The sequence below is a fragment of the Spea bombifrons genome, chromosome 11, assembly GCF_027358695.1.
Source record: "Spea bombifrons isolate aSpeBom1 chromosome 11, aSpeBom1.2.pri, whole genome shotgun sequence".
Taxonomy (NCBI): Eukaryota; Metazoa; Chordata; class Amphibia; order Anura; family Pelobatidae; genus Spea; species Spea bombifrons.
Window position 1 is genome coordinate 4,339,065 of NC_071097.1, and position 23,841 is coordinate 4,362,905.

The 23,841-nt window shown below is 38.8% G+C and overlaps 1 protein-coding gene across 4 annotated transcripts; it reads left to right on the plus strand.

Annotated features, from left to right (window-relative positions):
* Positions 1-720: 720 nt before the first annotated feature.
* Positions 721-2,273, plus strand: LOC128468832 (uncharacterized). 4 transcript variants are annotated; one of them, XM_053450652.1, is made up of 4 exons: positions 721-779; positions 1,385-1,435; positions 1,764-1,991; positions 2,022-2,273. In XM_053450652.1, exons 1-4 carry the CDS (start codon positions 725-727, stop codon positions 2,162-2,164), a joined length of 477 nt encoding a protein of 158 aa, XP_053306627.1. In that variant the 5' UTR covers positions 721-724; the 3' UTR covers positions 2,165-2,273. The 4 variants fall into 4 exon arrangements, with proteins under 4 accessions (XP_053306627.1, XP_053306626.1, XP_053306624.1 ...); XM_053450651.1 differs by having other exon boundaries at positions 1,764-1,886; positions 1,917-2,273; XM_053450649.1 differs by having other exon boundaries at positions 1,764-2,273.
* The last annotated feature ends 21,568 nt before the right edge of the window (positions 2,274-23,841 follow it).

Sequence of the window (23,841 nt, forward strand, 5' to 3'; positions counted from 1 at the left end):
TGAGAGCCAGGAGATGAGGTAACTTCCCAGGCCTCATAAGGTGGCAGCATGTGAGGGCCACAATGGGAGCGGAAGCTACCTGCCCCCTCCTGTCTCTATATGTAAATATGAGAGTATGTGTAGGAATGTTTTTGTGTGTGGAGTTAGTATGTGTGTGTGCGTGTGTTAGCAAGTGTGTATAAGTACACGATACATGAGCATAAAAGTGTGGCCCCACATATCCAGCCGTCAACCGCACTTAAGTCATCAGGCAGCCGTTGGCCTAAAAGTTCTGGGCCCGCCTCATCTTCGCAAGTCTGGCCCTGCTTCCAGACTAACCAACATATACAAAAATAAAAGTTTGCGTCCCCAATTTAAATATCCGAGACATAAAAGAATAACTCGGTCGAGTCCGGCAAAAAAAGCCTTTATGATGCTTCTTAAATTATCCTCTTTTTTTTCTCCACAAAAATAAGTCATTATTATGACTTTTCAAAAACAGATCAAACATGCCTTTCCTTTCAGGTTAACACATAATTACAGAAATTAAAGGATTTCGGAGTCCTCGCTTAAAGATGGTCAGGCTCCAATCCCATTGGCTCGTACCCTGCTTGCACATACATCATACCTGCTTACTCATTAAAAATTAGGCTGGAAGATGGTATAAAAAGATGAAAAATAAGCAGAGGTGGAAAGCCACAGTGTCCATCTCGTGACTTCCAACTCCATCCATAGATCCATAGACATGCCTGGAACTAAAGGTGGACACCAGAAACCGAGCCAGTCAAAAGAACAGGACCGTAAGTAAATCTTTCCAATAATAATGTATTAGAATCATTGTATGGAACTTCACCAATCATAACTACTAGCAGGTTTATTTATCATAAAGCAATCATGGAAGAACCCATCAACGGAGCGATGTAGCTTGAAGACCCAAGCCCCATCTAGTCGCCATTTTTTTTTTCCAGACCTTAATCGTTGGTCTTGTCTTAGATTCAGGAGCCGTATGCCTATCCCATGCATGTTTAAACCCCCTCACTGTATTACCCTCTACCACTTCTGCTTGGAAGCTGTTCCACTTATTTACCACCCACTCAGTAAAGTAAAACCTCCTCTAAGCCTCTAACCCTCTAGTCTGAGATGATGGTCTCTTGTTGTAACATCTCTCCTCATTTGAAAAATACTTCTAGTCCTAATATTTCTCCTTCCTGTACTGTGCTAAATCCCTTTAATGTATGGCTGTATATGAAAACGTTTGTACTTTGATTTTGCTCGCTCGTGCTTTTTGCCTGGAACACTTTTGGGCACAATTCCACTGAAAACAGACACACCTGGTCATCCTGCCTTCGTAGAGTGCTGAGAAAATTTGATGGTTTTCTTTTTTAATCTATTCTTTATCTTCTAGCCGGTGCCAAGGTCCAAGAATGCCAAGAGTCTAAACCAACGCCTTTTCAAGGTATAACGAATATCCACCATTTTTGGTAGTGCTGCACTATTGGTCAATTTTACACCAATCCCATGCCACATTTTTCTACAAACCCCAGATCTTCTGTAGGCCAAGATCATGTCCATAATCTCACTTAGACCATCACTGTGTGGGGTCTACTAAACAAGTCCTAACAATCTCCTTGTGTGTTTGAGAACGTCTCAAATGCGCCATAACAGTACGATCTGAGGAGAATATCATTTCATATCATAATATCCAGTGCAATGGTGATGCCACAAAACCTTGGCTTGTTTTAATTTGTGATGGTTTGTCTTTCCATTAGATTTCTGTCGCCAAGAAGATCATGGAGTCCAAGACCATGGGAGCAAAAGCCATGAGGGACCAGGTCCTGAAAATAAAGGCCAAGGGGAGAAAGGCTCGGAAAGTGGAGGTCATGGGGAGAAAGGCTCGGAAAGTGGAAGTCATGGGGAGAAAGGCTCTGTAAGTGGAGGTCATGGGGAGAAAGGCTCAGAAAGTGGAGGCCAAGAGGAGAAAGGCCATGAAAGCAAAGTCCACGAGGAAAAAGGTTCTGGAAGTAAAGGCTATGAGGAGAAAGGTTCTGGAAGTAAAGGCTATGAGGAGAAAGGTTCTGGAAGTAAAGGCTACGAGGAGAAAGGCCCTCAAAGTGAAGTCCATGGGGGGAAAGGCACTGATGGTGAAGGCCACAGGGAAAGCGGAGCAGATTACGCTGGCAAGTGAAGATTCCATTCATCATTTCCGCGAGTCATATCTGTACGCTGAAAATGAGAAGAAAGCGGAATCTGTTTGTTTATTCTAATAGATGTTGAAATAAATATTGAGTGCACTATTCCATCTCTCCTCTGCAGATTTGTTAGAGGATCAGCACATAAAGGGTGTGCCAATTATCTAGACGCTTTTAGGGAACATTTGTTTTTCATTTTTGTTTATTACAAATGCTATCAATGTATGAAACACATTTTCTGGCCTTGCAATGCCAGAGATATCAATACTGAAAAAAACCTGTGGACCTCAAATCTGCTCGGAGGATGTTCCACATATCCACCACCTTCTTACTATCTACTTCTTACACTAAGTAAAACTGTATGGCATTGAGTAAAAGTAAAAATCCCCAAAATGAACAAACAGTGGCTTGAATAGAAAAGAAGGGTAGAGAAGGCTGTGAGGAACGGGTACAGAAAGGACTAGGGGGATAACACCGGGGGACACAGACAGGACCAAGGGAGAGGGTGCCTTGTTTTTCCTGGGACAGTCCCATTTTAAGGTCATCTGAGATGCAGAACTGTCAGCAGTGGGAATTATGGGCCTGTTAAGGAGAACAGAGGATCTTCCCTGACCTCCCAATGAGTACACGTTGGTCAATTCCTGGGGTGACTACCTGCGTCCAACGCAGGCCTCCTCCTTACTGCTGAGCACCAGGAGATCGTGTTATATCCCAAACGTCCAACTTTTAAGGACGTACGGCACCAGAGAGCAGCCGGCACAGCCGTCCATAGAGTTAATGGGCCAGTTGGGGTGATCGACCAATAGCGTAATGGGGTAACACTTAGAAACAGAGACGTTGACTGCAGTAAGGAACCATTCCACCCATCTAGTAGGCCTGGTTTTAACCTTCAGTAATCTTAGGACAGGCAATATCCTATAATAGAACTCTTCCACATTATTCAGCATCTGTCAGTCCTCTGTCTAATCTTTCTTTTCAGTTGTCCTTCAGTCCTCTGTCTAATCTTTCTTTTCAGTTGTCCTTCAGTTGTCCTTCAGTAGGCCAATTAACTGGGATCAGGTTAATCTTCTTAGCCGAGGCTGTGCAACCTTTCATGTAAAGGATCGAATTCCATTACTATGTCGAATTCTAGAAGGCCATTGATGGAACACAATGGGCCTGATGGACGTTCCGAGGGCCAGATTCAAACGATGGGAACCACCTGGACAACCATCTTGAGAACAACCCCTCAAGTACCCCACATCAAGTTTTCAAGGGTTGTTTTCTTATATATAAGTTTGTGAAACTGGCTCTGACCCGGTCAAGAACAATATCCGTCCCTTGATCTGCTATAATCTTACTTTCTACGAATGCTTACTGTTGGAAAGTTTAGTCGATAAAAATAAATCTGTTTGTCTGCCTAGCGTTTCAATTTTATGCTTTCTAGGCATAATAAAGTATAAAAGACGTGGAATTACCTGCGTAAACCAATAAAATATTTTACAGCTCTTTTAAAAAGCCTTTCACAGGTGTTATTTTCATAGAATAATAGCAGCTAATAGAAAATATAATTTGCGTGCCCGCAGGCGTGACATTTTGGATTTTTTTGGCGAATTGCTGGTAAACCGGCTGTAAGAGTTTTCGAAAATATTTAGACAATTATTTAATTTCAATTTTTAATTTTTTTTTAGATGCTAAGTATCACTCACTCAAAATCAATTAATTACTCAATTAAATGAAATCAAATAATTAAATATTATTTTTACATCAATAAAATGTAAAAAAAAAAAGATTAAATAAAAAAATAATGTAATTATTTGTAAATAAAGCTATATAAATCTTACTTGCAGGGGTGCACCAAGAAGGCGATTTGCCCCATGGCTTTGTGGCACAGGGACCTATTGTGTGAGCTTAGAGCGTTTACCTCTCCAAATCTTGAGCATTCCAAATGCCATTAATGATACATAAATAATAATATATATGATACATTATTTTTTTTTATTTTTTTTTAATAAAATATAACAAGTTTCATTTGGGATACAAAAAAAAACAAAAACGTGGGCTCCACTAACATGGTTGGTTATAAGTTAAAATGGACTGAAAAATAACACAAGAATTGTATTCCCTAATGATTTTAAAGCTGTTTTTTTTTGCTATTTTATTGTTTTATTTTTTTTTATTAATTTATTTTTTCACACTCCCTTATATATTACACTTTTTTTTATTTTTTTTTTTATAATGCACACATTTTCCCAATGTCTCAGGCGGCCTGTCTGGGCTTGTTTCTAGATGAGCATTGATTGCATATTCAAAATTCTTTGAAGATATGGACGCTGGGGTTAAAAAGATACACAAATGGACTTACAATGATACTCGCTAGGAGATATGGCCACATGCGAGTGTGTAGAAGGCAAATGATTAATTTTATTTGCTTTTATTTGGCTTTTGAAGCTTGTAGGGCTGTAGAACACTGTGATACCCTCATACGCAGCAAACATTCTAAGCATGGGCGTAGGAACCGGGGAGGACGGGGGGACAGATCCCCCCCAGTAACTCATGCGGGGGGCGATAATTAAGAAATCCCCCCAGGGCCGTAGGAACTCCCCCAATAGAAACGCCGCAGGAGGAGAGAGAGGGGTGCCGAGTGGTCGTTTTCAGCAACCGCTCGGTGTCCTTCGGTCTCCTCTGCTCCCCGCCGCCACCCGCCTCAACGCTGCCCAGACTGCAGTGGCGGGAGCGTGAGTTTCTGTCTCGGTGCCGGCGCTTCACCCTGAGTGCCGGCATATGACATCACAGAGGCCTCGCCACAGGACTGCAGGGTAAGTGAACTACAAAGGGGGGGGTAGCTAGTGAGAAGGGGGGTAGCGAGTGGGTAGCTAGTGAGAAAGGGGGGTAGCGAGTGGGTAGCTAGTGAGAAGGGGGGTGGAGAGTGGGTAGAAAGTGTGAGAAGGGGGATAGATAGTGTGAGAAGGGGGGTAGGGAGAGGGTAGATAGTGTGTGAGAGGGCTTGGATGGTGTAAGAAGGGGGAGAGGGGGTAGATAGTGTCAGGAGGGGGTGTGAGAGATGGGGAGAAAGTGGGGATCTGATGGGGGAAAATGAAGAGCACGAACCTCAAACTGTGTTTAAGTTGATGTATATGGCCTTTATTTTTTGTTATCTAGCTGTAGCAAGAAAGAAAACTGGAGAGAAGGAAGGTTGCTGGCGCCACCATCTGGCCAAACTGTATATTGCAACATCCCCAACTAGTAAAAGAGCATAATTAAACTAGATATTAGTTAAAAAAAATAAAGCTTTATGGTTTACTTGATCTGCAAAATACACAATTCGCATATATGCTCAACACTGAGTCGGTCGTACGGTTCAGGTTATAGGGCTAAGTTTATTCATCTTAAAGTCAGCAAGAAAACGTTTTCTTGTATTTAAGGTGTCTGATGTCATCAAGGAAGTTCGTAGTCTTTTGAGGGCAGCAAGACGACAAGAGAATGGGCTTTTTCTCTCACTGTACCATTATGCAGTAATGTGTGTTATTCTTGTTGTCCAATTGTATTCAATTTTAATGTTATTGTTAATTTTCACAATCCCCCTATTAATAGCGCCACGGAACCTGCTGTTACATGATGGAATAATAATGCTAAAAAAAAACTCAACTCCTATTTATTAGCGCCACCTGCTGTTCACCTGCAGTAATGCATGGTGCATGTTTGAATAAATTGCTTTATTAGGAAAGGGGTGACCTAAACAAACTTAACAGAAAATAGCTTATTAATTGATTGGATTAAATGTATGTTCTAGTGCGGATATTAGTTTCCAAGGGGTTAGGTAAGTTACCAGGGGGCCACTCGCCTCCCAGGCCAGAAGGTGCTAGCCCTCCGCTAGCTATAATACAGTGTACGGCCCTGCAGGTGTTTTTTGCAATAATAGACGTGACCACTAGGTGGTGTCAAAATCCGCTTAGTTGGAAACAGATCTTTGCATTGTTGCTTACATACGTTACATACATGCTTTTATTTTGGTGAATGAATATGATGAAATAACAAAGAAATTTAATTATAACAGTCACCTTTTTAAAATGTGTGCTCGGGGAGGAAAACAAAAATTCCTGCAAGTAATTATTTCAGTATGTATCATTCCCGTGTTTGTTATTGCGTCACTCTGATGTGTCAAAATCCAGTTCTAAAACTCATACCGAAATACCATTTTAGTACCAAGAAGATATTTATCTTTACGTACATCAATGTATCAGCATGCGCAATCATCATTAATGTAACATCCAATTAATCGTGACAAGCATGATGAGAGCCTGATAATAATATGCATGGTTTGAGTTCACTAAGGTTTAGAGATGTTAGAAAACTAGTATATTTGAAGACTTAGTCCTAGTGTTTTGGTTTAATATAAGGTTCAAGAATTTCATTTACAAAACAACTGCCCTTCTTGACCCTCGGAAGTTATGGCTCTCTTGCATACGCAATAAAAGTTTTACTTAAAAAATGGCCGCTTTGAAATGCAAAAACCAGGGTCGCCATCAGAAATCATGGTGCCCAGTACAAACCTAAAGACCCAGTTCCACCCATGCTCCTCCCACTTCCTCACCCATGCCCCTCCCACTGCCCCACCCCATTTTCCTCCCACCGTCCCGCTCAATATTTGCAATGGGTCCATCAGACCTCAAATCTCCCAGTGAGATCACCATGCCCTAGTCTACAGTAATGGCCCACCAGGCTCCAATCCTCGGCCACCGAGTGCCAATTCCCAAAAAAGGAGTCATTTGGGCCCCGAAACCCTCAAAGGCCCGGACAAGCATAGTAAAGGCCATAAGTGCCAAAGAAATGGCCATAGCATATGAGTGAGGCACCTTGCCAGGAGTTCATATATATATATGGGTACTGGTTGTACCCCCTTTGATGGCGGCACTGGCAAAATGTATACATGTCTGGTGTGAAATCCAGATGTGTGAAACAAAATCCAAAGAATAAACATGGTCTGGTGTTGTAAAGGTCTTCTTTCACAATAAAAAAAAAACAACACAGAAACTTTTAAGTGGATTTTTTAGTTATTATGACAACAATAGCTTATTAGTGCATGTCACATGACTTTTAAGTGTTCCCAGCAAAAATAATGCATCCAACGGCACTAGTAAAGTGTTTCTAATACTGCTCTTAGCTCCGTCTCGTAGAGACACTGTTTTGATATTAAGTTAGGGATGGGGTGCTTTAATGTCGAGCTCACAATCGGTGACGTATTCTGGCCTAGGCCAACTAGGTCTAGGGCTGCAGGACCGGGGCTCCCTGCATTGCCACTACTCAATGGACCCTATGGACAACTCTGCTGAGTTGGCGCCATCCTTCACGGTTTTGGACTCCACCGGGCATCCTTTGAAAGTGGGGTGCCGGTATATGACATCATATCATGATATCTAGAAGTAAGGACAGCGCTGCTCTGGCTTGGTCCTGGGGCGTCACCGCTCAGGATGATAAATAGTATTATTGTTCATCAAGTTCCATCTCAGGAATCCACGGGCAGGCTCCTTGTGAGGTGTTGACGTTCTCCAACTGCCCCAAAGCTATTTCATAATTACCCCCCTTGATCAATATTCTCGATCCATGTAGGTGTCACTGTATCTGCCGGGTGAACCGGATTAAAAAGCGATGTCTCACCGTTTGTACCAAATTAAAATGGAGCAGGCGTGGGGAGTTAGGGGAGGAACAGGCCTTGCCGGTAGGAAACAGGCTTTCTTTGTTTTAACATAACATAAAGCCAATACCTACCCCACCCTGCACCCTGCGACAAACTGCTGACTTTCAAATAAGTTCTTAGAAAAACAAGCAGCACCATATAATTACTAGACTGTCGCTCGAATATGATTGATCAAGTTCCACCCCGGTTATTATTCCTGATCAAAATCAGCAAGTTTGATTAATGCGTTCCTTTTGTAGATGTCATACGATACAAGAGAATACACGTAATACTGGCTTTACTAACGAAGACTTCTTTTTTCGTAGCACCAATGATAGGTATCAAAGTTTTTCATATTTAAAAAAAAAATGTAATTAATTTAATAAAAAAATTATTATATGCTCTCATGCTCGTATAACTAATCCCGTCCTTATAACCCGTTATATCCCTGTATATTCCTCATATTATATATTATATACTCTCCCCCGTATAACTAATCCCGTCCTTATAACCCGTTATATCCCTGTATATTCCTCATATTATATATTATATACTCTCCCCCATATAACTAATCCCGTCCTTATAACCCGTTATATCCTGTATATTCCTCATATTATATATTATATACTCTCCCCCCGTATAACTAATCCCCTCCTTATAACCCGTTATATCCCTGTATATTCCTCATATTATATATTATATACTCTCCACGCGTATAACTAATCCCGTCCTTATAACCCGTTATATCCTGTATATTCCTCATATTATATATTATATACTCTCCCTCGTATAACTAATCCCGTCCTTATAACCCGTTATATCCTGTATATTCTTCATATATTATATACTCTCCGGCCGTATAACTAATCCCGTCCTTATAACCCGTTATATCCCTGTATATTCCTCATATTATATATTATATACTCTCCGGCCGTATAACTAATCCCGTCCTTATAACCCGTTATATCCCTGTATATTCCTCATATTATATATTATATACTCTCCGGCCGTATAACTAATCCCGTCCTTATAACCCGTTATATCCCTGTATATTCCTCATATTATATATTATATACTCTCCATCCCGTATAACTAATCCCATCCATATAACCCGTTATATATCCCTGTATATTCCTCATATTATATATTATATACTCTCCCCCCGTATAACTAATCCCGTCCTTATAACCCGTTATATCCTGTATATTCCTCATATTATATATCATATACTCTCCCCCCGTATAACTAATCCTGTCCTTATAACCTATTATATCCTGTATATTCCTCATATTATATATTATATACTCTCCGGCCGTATAACTAATCCCGTCCTTATAACCCGTTATATCCTGTATATTCCTCATATTATATATTATATACTCTCCCCCGTATAACTAATCCCGTCCTTATAACCCGTTATATCTCTGTATATTCCTCATATTATATATTATATACTCTCCCCCCGTATAACTAATCCCCTCCTTATAACCCGTTATATCCTGTATATTCCTCATATTATATATTATATACTCTCCCCCCGTATAACTAATCCCGCCCTTATAACCCGTTATACCCTGTATATTCCTCATATTATATATTATATACTCTCCGGCCCGTATAACTAATCCCGTCCTTATAACCCGTTATATCCTGTATATTCCTCATATTATATATTATATACTCTCCGGCCGTATAACTAATCCCGTCCTTATAACCCGTTATATCCCTGTATATTCCTCATATTATATATTATATACTCTCCACGCGTATAACTAATCCCGTCCTTATAACCCGTTATATCTCTGTATATTCCTCATATTATATATTATATACTCTCCGGCCGTATAACTAACCCCGTCCTTATAACCCATTATATCCTGTATATTCCTCATATTATATATTATATACTCTCCCTCGTATAACTAATCCCGTCCTTATAACCCGTTATATCCCTGTATATTCCTCATATTATATATTATATACTCTCCTCCCCGTATAACTAATCCCGTCCTTATAACCCGTTATATCCCTGTATATTCCTCATATTATATATTATATACTCTCCCCCGTATAACTAATCCCGTCCTTATAACCCGTTATATCCTGTATATTCCTCATATTATATATTATATACTCTCCCCCCCCGTATAACTAATCCCGTCCTTATAACCCGTTATATCCTGTATATTCCTCATATTATATATTATATACTCTCCCCCCCGTATAACTAATCCCGTCCTTATAACCCGTTATATCCTGTATATTCCTCATATTATATATTATATACTCTCCCCCCGTATAACCAATCCCGTCCTTATAACCCGTTATATCCCTGTATATTCCTCATATTATATATTATATACTCTCCCCCCCGTATAACTAATCCCGTCCTTATAACCCGTTATATCCTGTATATTCCTCATATTATATATTATATACTCTCCCCCCGTATAACCAATCCCGTCCTTATAACCCGTTATATCCCTGTATATTCCTCATATTATATATTATATACTCTCCGGCCGTATAACTAATCTCGTCCTTATAACCCGTTATATCCTGTATATTCCTCATATTATATATTATATACTCTCCAGCCGTATAACTAATCCCGTCCTTATAACCCGTTATATCCTGTATATTCCTCATATTATATATTATATACTCTCCAGCCGTATAACTAATCCCGTCCTTATAACCCGTTATATCCTGTATATTCCTCATATTATATATTATATACTCTCCGGCCGTATAACTAATCCCGTCCTTATAACCCGTTATATCCTGTATATTCCTCATATTATATATTATATACTCTCCGGCCGTATAACTAATCCTGTCCTTATAACCCGTTATATCCTGTATATTCCTCATATTATATATTATATACTCTCCGGCCGTATAACTAATCCCATCCTTATAACCCGTTATATCCTGTATATTCCTCATATTATATATTATATACTCTCCCCCCGTATAACTAATCCCGTCCTTATAACCCGTTATATCCTGTATATTCCTCATATTATATATTATATACTCTCCGGCCGTATAGTATAACTAATCCCGTCCTTATAACCCGTTATATCCTGTATATTCCTCATATTATATATTATATACTCTCCGGCCGTATAACTAATCCCGTCCTTATAACCCGTTATATCCTGTATATTCCTCATATTATATATTATATACTCTCCGGCCGTATAGTATAACTAATCCCGTCCTTATAACCCGTTATATCCTGTATATTCCTCATATTATATATTATATACTCTCCGGCCGTATAACTAATCCCGTCCTTATAACCCGTTATATCCTGTATATTCCTCATATTATATATTATACACTCTTATAAAATATATATATATTTCAAGTCTTTAGTTGGTGTTGCTTTCAGGACCTCAGAGGTCTCTTCTTCAGATAAAAGAGATGCAACATAGGGGGTCATCGTGAAGAAGGAGAGTTCCTGCATCAGAGATCTTAATGAGGTTGAAATTATCCGTTCACCAGAGGGATATTCCGGTTCCGCTGTAAAGACAGCAGTGATTCACGGTGTGTTTAGGAGTGGAGGTTTTATGTAAACTGTAAAATGTACCCGTTATATCCTGTATATTCCTCATATTATATATTATATACTCTCCCCCCCCGTATAACTAATCCCGTCCTTATAACCCGTTATATCCTGTATATTCCTCATATTATATATTATATACTCTCCCCCCCGTATAACTAATCCCGTCCTTATAACCCGTTATATCCTGTATATTCCTCATATTATATATTATATACTCTCCGGCCGTATAACTAATCCCGTCCTTATAACCCGTTATATCCTGTATATTCCTCATATTATATATTATATACTCTCCGGCCGTATAACTAATCCTGTCCTTATAACCCGTTATATCCTGTATATTCCTCATATTATATATTATATACTCTCCGGCCGTATAACTAATCCCATCCTTATAACCCGTTATATCCTGTATATTCCTCATATTATATATTATATACTCTCCCCCCGTATAACTAATCCCGTCCTTATAACCCGTTATATCCTGTATATTCCTCATATTATATATTATATACTCTCCGGCCGTATAGTATAACTAATCCCGTCCTTATAACCCGTTATATCCTGTATATTCCTCATATTATATATTATATACTCTCCGGCCGTATAACTAATCCCGTCCTTATAACCCGTTATATCCTGTATATTCCTCATATTATATATTATATACTCTCCGGCCGTATAGTATAACTAATCCCGTCCTTATAACCCGTTATATCCTGTATATTCCTCATATTATATATTATATACTCTCCGGCCGTATAACTAATCCCGTCCTTATAACCCGTTATATCCTGTATATTCCTCATATTATATATTATACACTCTTATAAAATATATATATATTTCAAGTCTTTAGTTGGTGTTGCTTTCAGGACCTCAGAGGTCTCTTCTTCAGATAAAAGAGATGCAACATAGGGGGTCATCGTGAAGAAGGAGAGTTCCTGCATCAGAGATCTTAATGAGGTTGAAATTATCCGTTCACCAGAGGGATATTCCGGTTCCGCTGTAAAGACAGCAGTGATTCACGGTGTGTTTAGGAGTGGAGGTTTTATGTAAACTGTAAAATGTACCTTCAGAGATGTTCCACCTACTCTGCTGAATTCAACAAACAATCAATAAATGCAGTATTAGAAACAACATTCCACACCTTTTCCATAATTTTTTTTTCTTTTCCAGGAATACTTACTGTTAATTTATTGCTGGAAAGTAAAACACAATGTTACTTGACCGGGACCCTGCCGTAGTAGTATGACTGTTGGCAGAGAGTGAGGGCTACACTGAACACAGGCTCTGCTCAAGATAATTAAGAGAAGTACTTATGTCTGTGTATATATGAATATCACTGCATGGTGTTAGAGTGCGTGCGAGCGTTCTACTGTAGATTGTTAGTGTATATGATTAGCATGTGTGTGTGACAGCGTACGGTGTTACTGTAAGTGTGTTAGTGGAAAGTGTTGGAGGGTGTTACTGTGGACTAGTGTATGGTGTTAGAGTGAGTGTGTTAGTGTATGTGTTAGAGTGTATGTGGTCCAGGATTTGTGCACATGTGCCGTGCTGCCAGTGACGCTTTATGTCACAAGCTGTGCCCCCCAATTCACATATTTGGTACATACGCCGGGTAAAAATGCATAAGAAGCCAAAAACTTAATTAGTAAACTTGCTTGTAGAATACAATGTCTGAAAAGATGGTGGTTTGCAGAGGGCTACAACAATGCCTTATACGTGGCCATGCCAGATTATCGGCTCTCCTCACTACAGACAATCCAAAATATTGCAGCCACACATTGAGGAATCTACATCAAAAATCCTCACGATGGTACATGGGCCACTATATAAGAGTGGACCATTGTCATTCCAGGAGATGTCCACCCTACGTCCTTCCCCAGAGGTCTCCACTCCTCCTCAACAGCCCTCACAACCAGCAAGACATACTGCAAGGACGTTTCTGGATCAAAGCTCTCAATGGGGTTGAAGGCTCCTATTCGATGGAAGGATAATCCAGTTATCCAGAAAAGCCAGCAGTGATTCATGGCGTAGTTTATGTAAACTATAAAATCTACCTTCAAAGCTGCTGTTCTACCTACTCAGCTAAATGTAACACTTTCATAATTAAAAGCCATATTAGAATCGCCGTTCTTCCTAGTACCGGTAAATGCTCTAACCCTTCCCAGAAATAATACTTTCATCAAGTGCAATATATCTGGCTTAATATGCATTACTGATGTTCTATATAAAAAGATGCAATGTAACGTAAGTGGAACCGCACCGTTAACTAGAGTTAGCATTAGAAGTCCATCACTTTTTACCACTAGTAAGTATTAAAAAAAAAACGACAGGACAAAAGGGGCAGCTGTCTCAGGTCTGGTCATTACTGGGAGGCCCAAACGGAGTCGGCCCTTACATGAGTCCCGGTGAGTCCATGGGTGCCAGGCGGCTCTTTGACAAGGTCGCCAATCAGGGGTCAGCAAGGTCACCCTACACACACACAGCTTTTTGTGGTGTCCACCACCCACCCAGCACTCTCCTGAGGTGGACATCTCCACTGGAGGAGCAGGGCTGTTTGGGGACATCATCATACCTGGTTGAAATATCCCTTCTCCAGTTCTCTGGGTCTTGACACGCCCATTCCCCACTCATTTTTCCTTTAAATGGGGTGTTTCACTCTGACAAACGCCCCCAACATCAGTGAGAACTCTCACTGAGGTTATTGGGAACCTCCCGCTGACATCAGTGGGCAGTCCTGGCCGCGTCCCGCAAGGGAAGGCTCCGGGTAGCCGGAGTGAAGAAGTTCCCAGGTATGGACATCATGGATCTCCTCTAACCATCCCAAAAATAAAGCGAACGAGATGTTCATATAGATCTTGGTTTCACTGCTCCCTCACGAAGCGTACCGGCTATTGATGCTGAGTGCCAGGATATGTCATCGTGACTGAAGTCATGCTCCAGTCTATGGAGGCCGTGCAGAGCCTTCATGTCCTCCATGGTGTAAATAGGCTGGTTGAGGAGATCAGAGAGGAGCAGCACGGTGATGGCCATAGTCACCCAAGAGGTTAATCAATCCCCCCAGTTTTGAAGCAGGGGGACCTGCCGCCCCAGGATATATCACTGCCAGGGAGAAATAAAGGTCTGTGCTGTTGCAGAACATTCACTCCATGTCCCATATGGCCACCTGGTTATGCTAGGGTCATGAGATGACTATTAATTAAGGTTGGTGGTAGACCATGTCCCTGGCCACCATGGGGAACAGCCCTGGCCCTCTCCACGTCTTGCCACAATCCCTGTTTGGACATCAAAAATGAGAGGTGCGGAATGCATGTGCCTAATTATGTTATGCTGGGGTAAGGTAAAGCTAAAATAGCCAGCAGCATAATATGGAGTAACACTAAAGCGGGGGGGGAGGGAATGTGAAAAAAGGAGTAAAAAAAAAAATACATACAGTGTGGTTTGCCAAATATATCAATATATAAAGCAATTGTTGCACATGTGCAGAGTCGGTAGCCCCTGGAGCTCTCGTACTAGCCAACCACACTGTAAAGAACGATCCACAGCGGCATGGATAACAGGACTTTCATTGTTCAACTAGAAACCAGTGCGGTGGAGCAGGATGTCTATATCATACTTCCCAACAGTCCTAGATTTGGTGGTGTCCGGGATAGTTGCCTCACTGTCCCACTTTTGTAGGCAGCGAGGTTCATGGGCCGGTTGGAGAGGTCCTCTGATCTCCTTTGACCGAGTCAAGGAGCTGCCAAATCAATGGAGCTCAGTGCTGTGGCAGCTCAGACCTCCACTGTAGATCCCATATGGTGGCCATTAGGATTAGGTGGGTTGGTGGCCATATCCCCTGTTCTACCCACTTCTTGGGTGTCCCAGTTTGGACACTGGAAATGTTGGGGGCAGGTGCTACACCAGTTGTAGTTTGCAGTCAGTTTTCCAGAAGTTACATCTTGTGTTTTGGAGAGAGGGGGCCAGCTAGCATGCTGAATTCAAGGTGCGCATCATGTGGGTCTATTCACTCAACTATCGGCTGGTCAGTTGAGTTGATGGTTTACTGGACTGGCCAGGCTCTACTGAGGTTTCATGCACCCATATACTAACACTCTAAAAAAACCTCACAGATTCACTAAAGGGCATGCTTTTTGCAAGGGCTATTATATACATTAAAGTGATGGAGGAACTTCAAGGTAAGGAGAGGCCTGCTCAAAAGAGCTTACAATCTAGGTTGGGGGGGGATATAACACAAGTGTTTGAGGTGGATCAGCCATTCAAGACCAGTGTAAACATTGCTAAAAAATATAATAAGACATATGTACAGACTGACTGAGGAGTAAGAGGGTATGGTTGAAGACACCGGACAGGATGAGTGAGGTTGAGATAGGCAAAGCAGTGGTAGGCAGGGTCATAAATTCCACGGGGCAAGAGGGTCAGCTGTCCCAAGTGTCTTCTTGATGCCTTCTTGGTCCAAGGTAGTAGGAACGCATGTCCCAGATTGACCTAGACAGTCCATCAGTCCATCATAACACTGGTGCAGAGGTTCATATCACAAGGATTTACACAATCACTGCCGATAAGGAGGCGGCCATGACACTTTAAGGCCAGAGGTTGCCTGATGATGTACGTTTGGCCAGCGGCTCAATAAGCATGGTTACACTTTTTATCCTATATAGATATACATTTTTTTATCCCCAAAGTATTGATGTGGAGATTTAACGTGTTTCATTACGCAAATAAGTGATTCAGAAGGTCCTGTTGCATTTTTCTCATCACGTCACTTGGAATATCTTCATCATTTTGCCTTCAAATGTCTAAAACCTCTCCAGAAACCAAATTAATGCCCCGTAACGACTTACGGAGAAGACGCAAACTATAAAGGAAGGATAGAGCTTCTGATCTGCGAATTTAACCAACAGGACTGCAAAATGCTTTAGTCATGTGGTAACAGCGCACTGCGTCCATCATGTAGAACAGAAATTATTGAGTAATGACACGTTCAGATTATACCTAAGAATAACTTCATCCCGATATCGGTGTTATTGTTCTAGAAATGACTCAGTGTGTTGATTTAAAAAAAAAAAAAATCACATTAGCATTTTTGAAGTATAACAAAATTTATACTAACGAGACTCACCCTGAATAAACAACGTTACAAAATGTATTGAATCTGAAACATCTAATTATGTTTCTGAATATCCCATTGGTTCTCGAAAGCACCTGCCAATCAAGAAAAAAAACACGAGTTATGATCTACAGGGATCTAGAACCAGTATAAAAGTGAGATCCGCAGTCAGTGATCACAGACGCCAAGCAGGTTTACTTTACTAAGGGCTGAGGAGCGATGTCTGGAACAAAGGGCGGCAGTGGTGGCTGCGGCGGTGGCAGCGGAGGAGGAAGCGGTGGCGGAAGTGGTGGCCACGGTGGCCAAAAACCCGATCAGTGCAGACAAACTGACCGTGAGTAATGTTTTAACCCCTTAAGGACAATGGGCGCTCCCGAAACCCAATGAATACAATGCATTTTGAGACCGTACACGTACGGGCTTGGTCATTAAGGGGTTAATATCACATCAGGCTGAATATGGTTTTGTTCGAACCTAATATGAAAGAAAGACAAGGACAGAGGATCGTTTTAATTAATTCTGGATGAAGTTTTTCTTTTGATTTATAGGACAATGCCGGATAATATTGTAATGGAAATATTACTTTTAATTTTACACCTTTATACTTGAATTTTTTTCATTATTATTATTAATATTATTATTATTAATCTTATTAATATTATTATTATTTTTTTTATTATTATTATTTAAAGGTTTGTTCACTTTGATTTTTTTGATTTTTGTTTCTTAACAATTTAATAAATTGGATTTTTAATTAAATATTACACAACTCTCAATGTTATGTTTTGGACTTTTGGAAAGAATACTGTGTAATTTTGAGTTATAGTAATTTTAATTTATAGTCGAAATTAAGTGGTTAAAGAATCCAGAAGACACAATCATGTATTATAAGCATTTTACACAATTATTTACAAAATATGGACATAATCACACATACAGAAAATAAATAAATAAGAGGAAATAACCATAAAAATATTTTTTTTTCTTATAAATTCACTTTTTTTTAGTTTTAAACCTAATGTCGACATTGATCATTTGGAAGAAGCATTTCCAACAATTATACACAAAAAAAATTCCAAATAAAAATATATACATATAATGAAACAAATTAAGTTGGTCCGTGTTCAAGAGAAAAAGTCTTTGTTGGTATGTGTTTGTTTCGTCATGACCTCATCATGACCTCATCATGTATTGATTATTTTTTGGGTTTCTTTTTCAGCTTGCAAGCCAGTTCAGCAATGCCAGAACCCAGATCCAAGCGGCCAATGTAAAGGTATGGAGTCCTAAATAAATCTTACATTTTGGTGCAGAAATTGAATTTGTTTGATGACGATCCTTGCTATTGGTTGCTATGGTAAAAAAAAAAAAATTTAAAAGACAATTTTTCAGAATTTACACCAAAATTTAGCTTTAGCGATAAACCTAAAGTGCACCAAAGTGTTCTTTTAATTTAATGAGGAAAAAATATGGTTTATCGCAATAAGAACATAGGATTGAGTAGAACTTGGACCAGAAGCAGCTTAGTGCGTGAAGGCGATACTTCTCGTATTTTTATACTAATTGACCCCAATACTAGGAATATGTAGGTATTTTTTCCAACTAATAATCAAATAATAATTATTTTATTAATTGATCTCAATACTAGGAATATGTAGGTATTTTTTCCAACTAATAATCAAATAATTATTATTTTATTAATTGATCTCAATACTAGGAATATGTAGGTATTTTTTCCAACTAATAATCAAATAATTATTATTTTATTAATTGATCTCAATACTAGGAATATGTAGGTATTTTTTCCAACTAATAATCAAATAATTATTATTTTATTAATTGATCTCAATACTAGAAATATGAAGCTATTTTTTCCAACTAATAATCAAATAATTATTATTTTATTAATTGATCTCAATACTAGAAATATGAAGCTATTTTTTCCAACTAATAATCAAATAATTATTATTTTATTAATTGATCTCAATACTAGGACTATGTAAATTTTTTAAAAACTAATAATCAAATAATAATTATTTTATTAATTGATCCCAATACTGGGAATATGTTGGTATTTTTTACAGCTAATAATCAAATAATAATTATTTTATTAATTGATCTAAATACTAGGAATATGTAATTTTTTTTAAAACTAATAATCAAATAATCATTATTTTATTAATTGATCCCAATACTAGGAATATGTTGGTATTTTTTACAGCTAATAATCAAATAATAATTATTTTATTAATTGATCTCAATACTAGGAATATGTAGTTTTTTTTCAACTAATAATCAAATAATAATTATTTTTTAATTGATGTCAATACTAGGAATATGTAGTTTTAAAAAAACTAATAATCAAATAATAATTATTTTATTAATTAATCCCAATACTAGGAATATGTTGGTATTTTTTACAGCTAATAATCAAATAATTATTATTTTATTAATTGATCTCAATACTAGGAATATGTAGTTTTTTTCAACTAATAAATGATAATTATTTTATTAATTTATCTCAATACTAGGAATATGTAGGTATTGTTCCAACTAATAATCAAATAATAATATTTTATTAAATTAATAATAATTAAAAATAATTGCATCAATAAGAAATTTTGGAACAATGAAAAATCCGATACATAACATGGAATATGTTGGCTTGGGTTTAGCCTGTTTTATCGCGCATGTAACGGACTGAATAAAAACTATTTTCTATTATTTTTCATAGATGATGACCAGTGCTCACAAACTCAGGGGAGCGGAGGCTACGGCAGTGGAGGCTACGGAGGCAATCAAGGCAGCGGGCAAACCAAAAAGTGAAGACCCAAAACAAAAAGAAATATAATCCGCTAAATGTCCATCCATCAAACGTGGACATAAATAATAATAATAAAAAAATTAACTGTTCTGTACCTTAAGAGATTTGAATGCATATCCCGTATTAAATTAAATATTCAGATTAAATTTAACAAAAAAATAAAAAAAAATAAAGTGATTAACGCATAATTAAATTCTGCTGTGGTGGTTATTAAGAAATATATAGTCGGTAATATTATTCTCCTGGTCCAGTAATAAAGAACCAAAATTATAAGGAGAAATAAGGAGCTGTTCCAAATATGTCATTTTATTCACATGACATCACAGAAACCTTTTTAAGATTCTTTGTTTAGTTTCTATGGCAACAACCTATCAGTGTCTGCTTTCATGTCACATGACGATTAAGTGTCCCTGGTGTGGTGTAAATTAAAAGAATACGATGTATATCCAGTAACGTTTCAGGAAAACGGTAACGTTTCAGGAATCGGCGCAGGTTGATGACATCACGGCACATCAAAGATCTCCTTTGTAACCAGCCCACTGACCCCAGGGGGGCCTGATCGCCCAAGAGGGCCCCCAGTTTTGCTGCAGGGGAACTGCTGCCCCCCTAATGGAAGTGTATCCTGTGCCTTGTTGGCCTTTACCAGGATATGTTGCCCTACTACTGAATATAAGCTTATTATACATTATATTGAATATCTTTCGTCCTCCATATAATGGGACGGGGGATGGGTGACATCATTGAGCCCATTAATATGACAGGTCAGAACATGTTAAAGATAAAACGCATACGGCATCCAGTCAGATCCAACTTAAATTCACCAAAAGGTTCCATTGAATGCGGGTCTTATGATAGGAGCACAGAAAGAATCCACAAATGGTGTAATATTATAAATTATATTATATATTATATTATATATATTAGCTATTATATTATATATATATATATTATATTATACATTATATAATATATAATATATTATATATTATATTATAAATTATATTATATATTATATTATAAATTATATTATATATTATATTATCTATATAAGCTATTGAAATAAAATGCTGGATCTAATAATATTTCTTTGTTTAGTGAGAATATGGTTTTTTTTTTAACCCAACAATTTGGGAAATGCTATAGTCACGATCGCTCATTTCTGGCAAATTAGGTATTCAACAGCGCACCGCATCCATCACGTTTAATTAAAATTATTGCGCAATGACCCGTTTAGATTATACCCAATAATAACTTCATCCTGATATCGGTGTTGTTGTTCTAGGAATGACTCACTGTATCGATGGAAATAAATCATATCAGCATTTTTGAAGTATAATAATAATATAATATAATTTTTGCCAACGAGACTCACCCTGCCCTGTTTCTGAATAAACATTATTACAAAATATACTGAATCTGAAACACCTAATTATATATTTAGGTTTCTAAAGAGTCCATTGGTTCTCGAAAGCACCTGTCAACCACGACATGATCAATAGGGATCCAAAACCAGTAGTAAAGTGAGATCGGCAGTCAGTGATCACAGACGCCAAGCAGGTTTACTTTACTAAGGGCTGAGGAGCGATGTCTGGAACAAAGGGCGGCAGTGGTGGCTGCGGCGGTGGCAGTGGACCAGGAAGTGGTGGAGGAAGTGGTGGCCATGGTGGCCAAAAACCCGATCAATGCAGACAAACTGACCGTAAGTAATTGTCAGGACTTGGGTGATCAGGTCGAGTAGGAGCCCATGCGCAGAGGATACTTGGGGTTCAGTATGTAACCCACGGTGCATGATTATGCAAACAAAGACACAAACAGAAATCCAGGTAATGCAGTGTATTTTATGTATATAACAGGACCAGCAAATAAGGGTAATATAGTCTAAGCAAGTAACCGAACGTATGGCAAAATAAAATACAGGTAATAAGTCTTTTGGCAGAGAGCCGGCTTGGAAGGGCACGAAAGGCAAACAGCCCGCTTGGAATTGCACAAAAGGCACAAAAGCAGGGAGTCCACTTGGAAGGACACAATAGCAGGCGGCAAGTGGCGCACTGGGAGGGCAGGCGGCAGGAGTGCAGGTACAGGCAGGTAGTCCAGGTACAGGCACTGGTTCAAGGCCAAAACAGAGCGGTCTAAACACTCCAATGCAAAGGCCCTGACTAAAGGGCAGGGCAGGATCATAAAGGCAGGGTAATCCAGGTAACAAGGCCCAGCTGGATGTATTGACTAGGGCTCAACCCAGGTAACAAGGCACACCTGAGTTCTGAGTGCTCCAGAGGGCGGAGGGTAAATACCTGTAAATACCTGTAAATGCCACAGGTATAAAAAAGCCATGGTTCAGGCAGCGACAAATAGGTTCCTGACAGTAATGTTTTAATATCAGATTTTATATCAGAGCCAGGGCCGGCCCGACAATGGAGCCGAGTGGGGCAACCGCTCCAGGCGGCACTCTTGAAGGGGCGGCACTTTGCCGCCCCAAGCCCTTTTTTTTTTTTTTTTTTTTTTATAGCCGAGAAGAGAGAGAGAGAGAGAGCGCCGAGTGGTTTCCGCTTACCAAGTTGTCAGTACCCGCCCCTCTCTCTCTCCTCTGTGAGCTCTCTAGCTCGTTCTCGGTGCCGGCTTGTAATGTTGAGCGCCGGAAGATGATGTCATTTCCGGCGCTCAGCATTACAAGCCGGAAGATGACGTCATTTCCGGCGCTCAGCATTACAACTGCTGAAAGGTAAGTACGGGGGAGGGGAGAAGAGGAAGGGTAGATAATGGGGGGGGGCGGCATTTTAAACTTCGCCCCAGGTGGCATTTTGTCTTGGGCCGGCCCTGATCAGAGCATTATTTTAATAAATGTCAATTTTTCTTATTTAATTAAATTTTTACAAAACGGTCAACATTCTCTTTGGGAAAGAATGTGAATGCGCTGTAGTTTGGAGTAACACTTTACCCAGATCTCTTAACCCAACGTATAATATTAAATATAGAATATTAAACTGAAATTCAGATTAAATATGAAATATTTGTGAAATATTATGGATATATTATTATGGGCGATATTCAAGTACTGGTGTAAGCTCTTTATCGGGGGCAATAATACATTTTATTAAAAAATAAACAAAATTATATTAAAATATATGTAATATCAAAAAATATGTCAATAATTTATAATAAAATAATAAAATAAGTATGCAAAAGAAAAAAACAAACAAATTAAGTGGAAGTAAGCATAAATTTTTTTATCTTTTATATAAATTCTATTTTTGAAAAAAAATTTAAAGGTAATGTCAAGGTTCCTTTCAATAAAAATCGAAGATATAATGGGACTGATACTTTAATCAGCAACAGCGTACAAAAAATTCATAAAAAATTTGTGGTTTTTTTTGTCACTTCCAGCTTGCATACCAGTCCAGCAATGCCAGAACCCGAAACCAGACCCACAATGCCAAGGTACGGAAATCTCACAAAATCTCACAAAATAATTTGCACGAAAAACAAAATAACAAAACAAGAAATTGTTGCTTAATTTTTTTTCGAACATGTTGGCTTGGGTTGAACCTGTTTTTTCGCGCATCTAACGGACCCAATAAAGCCTATTTTCTATTATTTTTTCGTAGACACTGATGATGACCAGTGCTCACAAACTCAGGGGAGTGGAGGCTACGGCAGAGGAGGCTACAGAGGCCATCATGGGTGCGGGGGAGTCAAAAAATGAAGACCGAAAATGAAAAGATATATAATCGGCTAAATGTGCATCAAACAATATTTAACCGTTCTATATCTTTAACACAAAATAAATTGATTAACGCATACTTGATTTGTCCCGTGGTGTTTATTCATCAATGTACAGTCCCTAATTAAGCGGGGATTAACTCTTCCTATAATAAGCACAGAAATAATAACTAATAAAACACAAATGTAGGCGCTATATGTTATAATAATATATAATCATGTTCTCCCGTGTGTTAAAATAAACCATAGCAGATCTGTCATTTTATTCTCTCCGCCGATTGCTTAATCACGAAAACCAGAGAGTTTTTAGAATTTTTTTGGTTTTTTTTGTTTGTTTCTATGGCATCAAGCTTTTGTCACACGACGATTCAGTACTCCCGGCCGCAATTATGATTTTTTTAATGATTTAAGAATAACTCTTGAAAGCGGGCGTCCTGTTTTCGAATGGCGGCTGGTGGGACTGAACCTTTAATTAAAGACATACGGTAATAAAAGTTGGATGTTGTCTCGAGGAGATTAAGAACATGCAAAGATGTATTCAGATTCAGATGAACAGTTTCTCCAACACCATCAGTCTGTCAGCTGATGTCAACTGATGGTTCTCCTCGGCCATCATATTGTCCTCTGTTGAAGGACATTCTTCCATGAGTATTTGCCCCTTGTTGGTTAGAACTGAGTAAAGTCTTGCTGGATGACTGGACTCCAGGTATTAGGACCTTATTGGAGTTTGGACTTGTATCTCCTGTGAAGGTTTTGGAGATGTGACATAGCATACGTTCCTTTTGA

What these genes read in the sequence shown, in the direction of transcription:
- LOC128468832 (XM_053450649.1), top strand. Translation starts at nt 725, where the DNA reads ATGCCTGGAACTAAAGGTGGACACCAGAAACCGAGCCAGTCAAAAGAA. An exon ending in CCAGTCAAAAGAACAGGACC is followed by an intron (nt 780 to 1,384) that starts GTAAGTAAATCT and finishes TTTATCTTCTAG; the next exon opens with CCGGTGCCAAGGTCCAAGAA. An exon ending in TAAACCAACGCCTTTTCAAG is followed by an intron (nt 1,436 to 1,763) that starts GTATAACGAATA and finishes TCTGTCGCCAAG; the next exon opens with AAGATCATGGAGTCCAAGAC.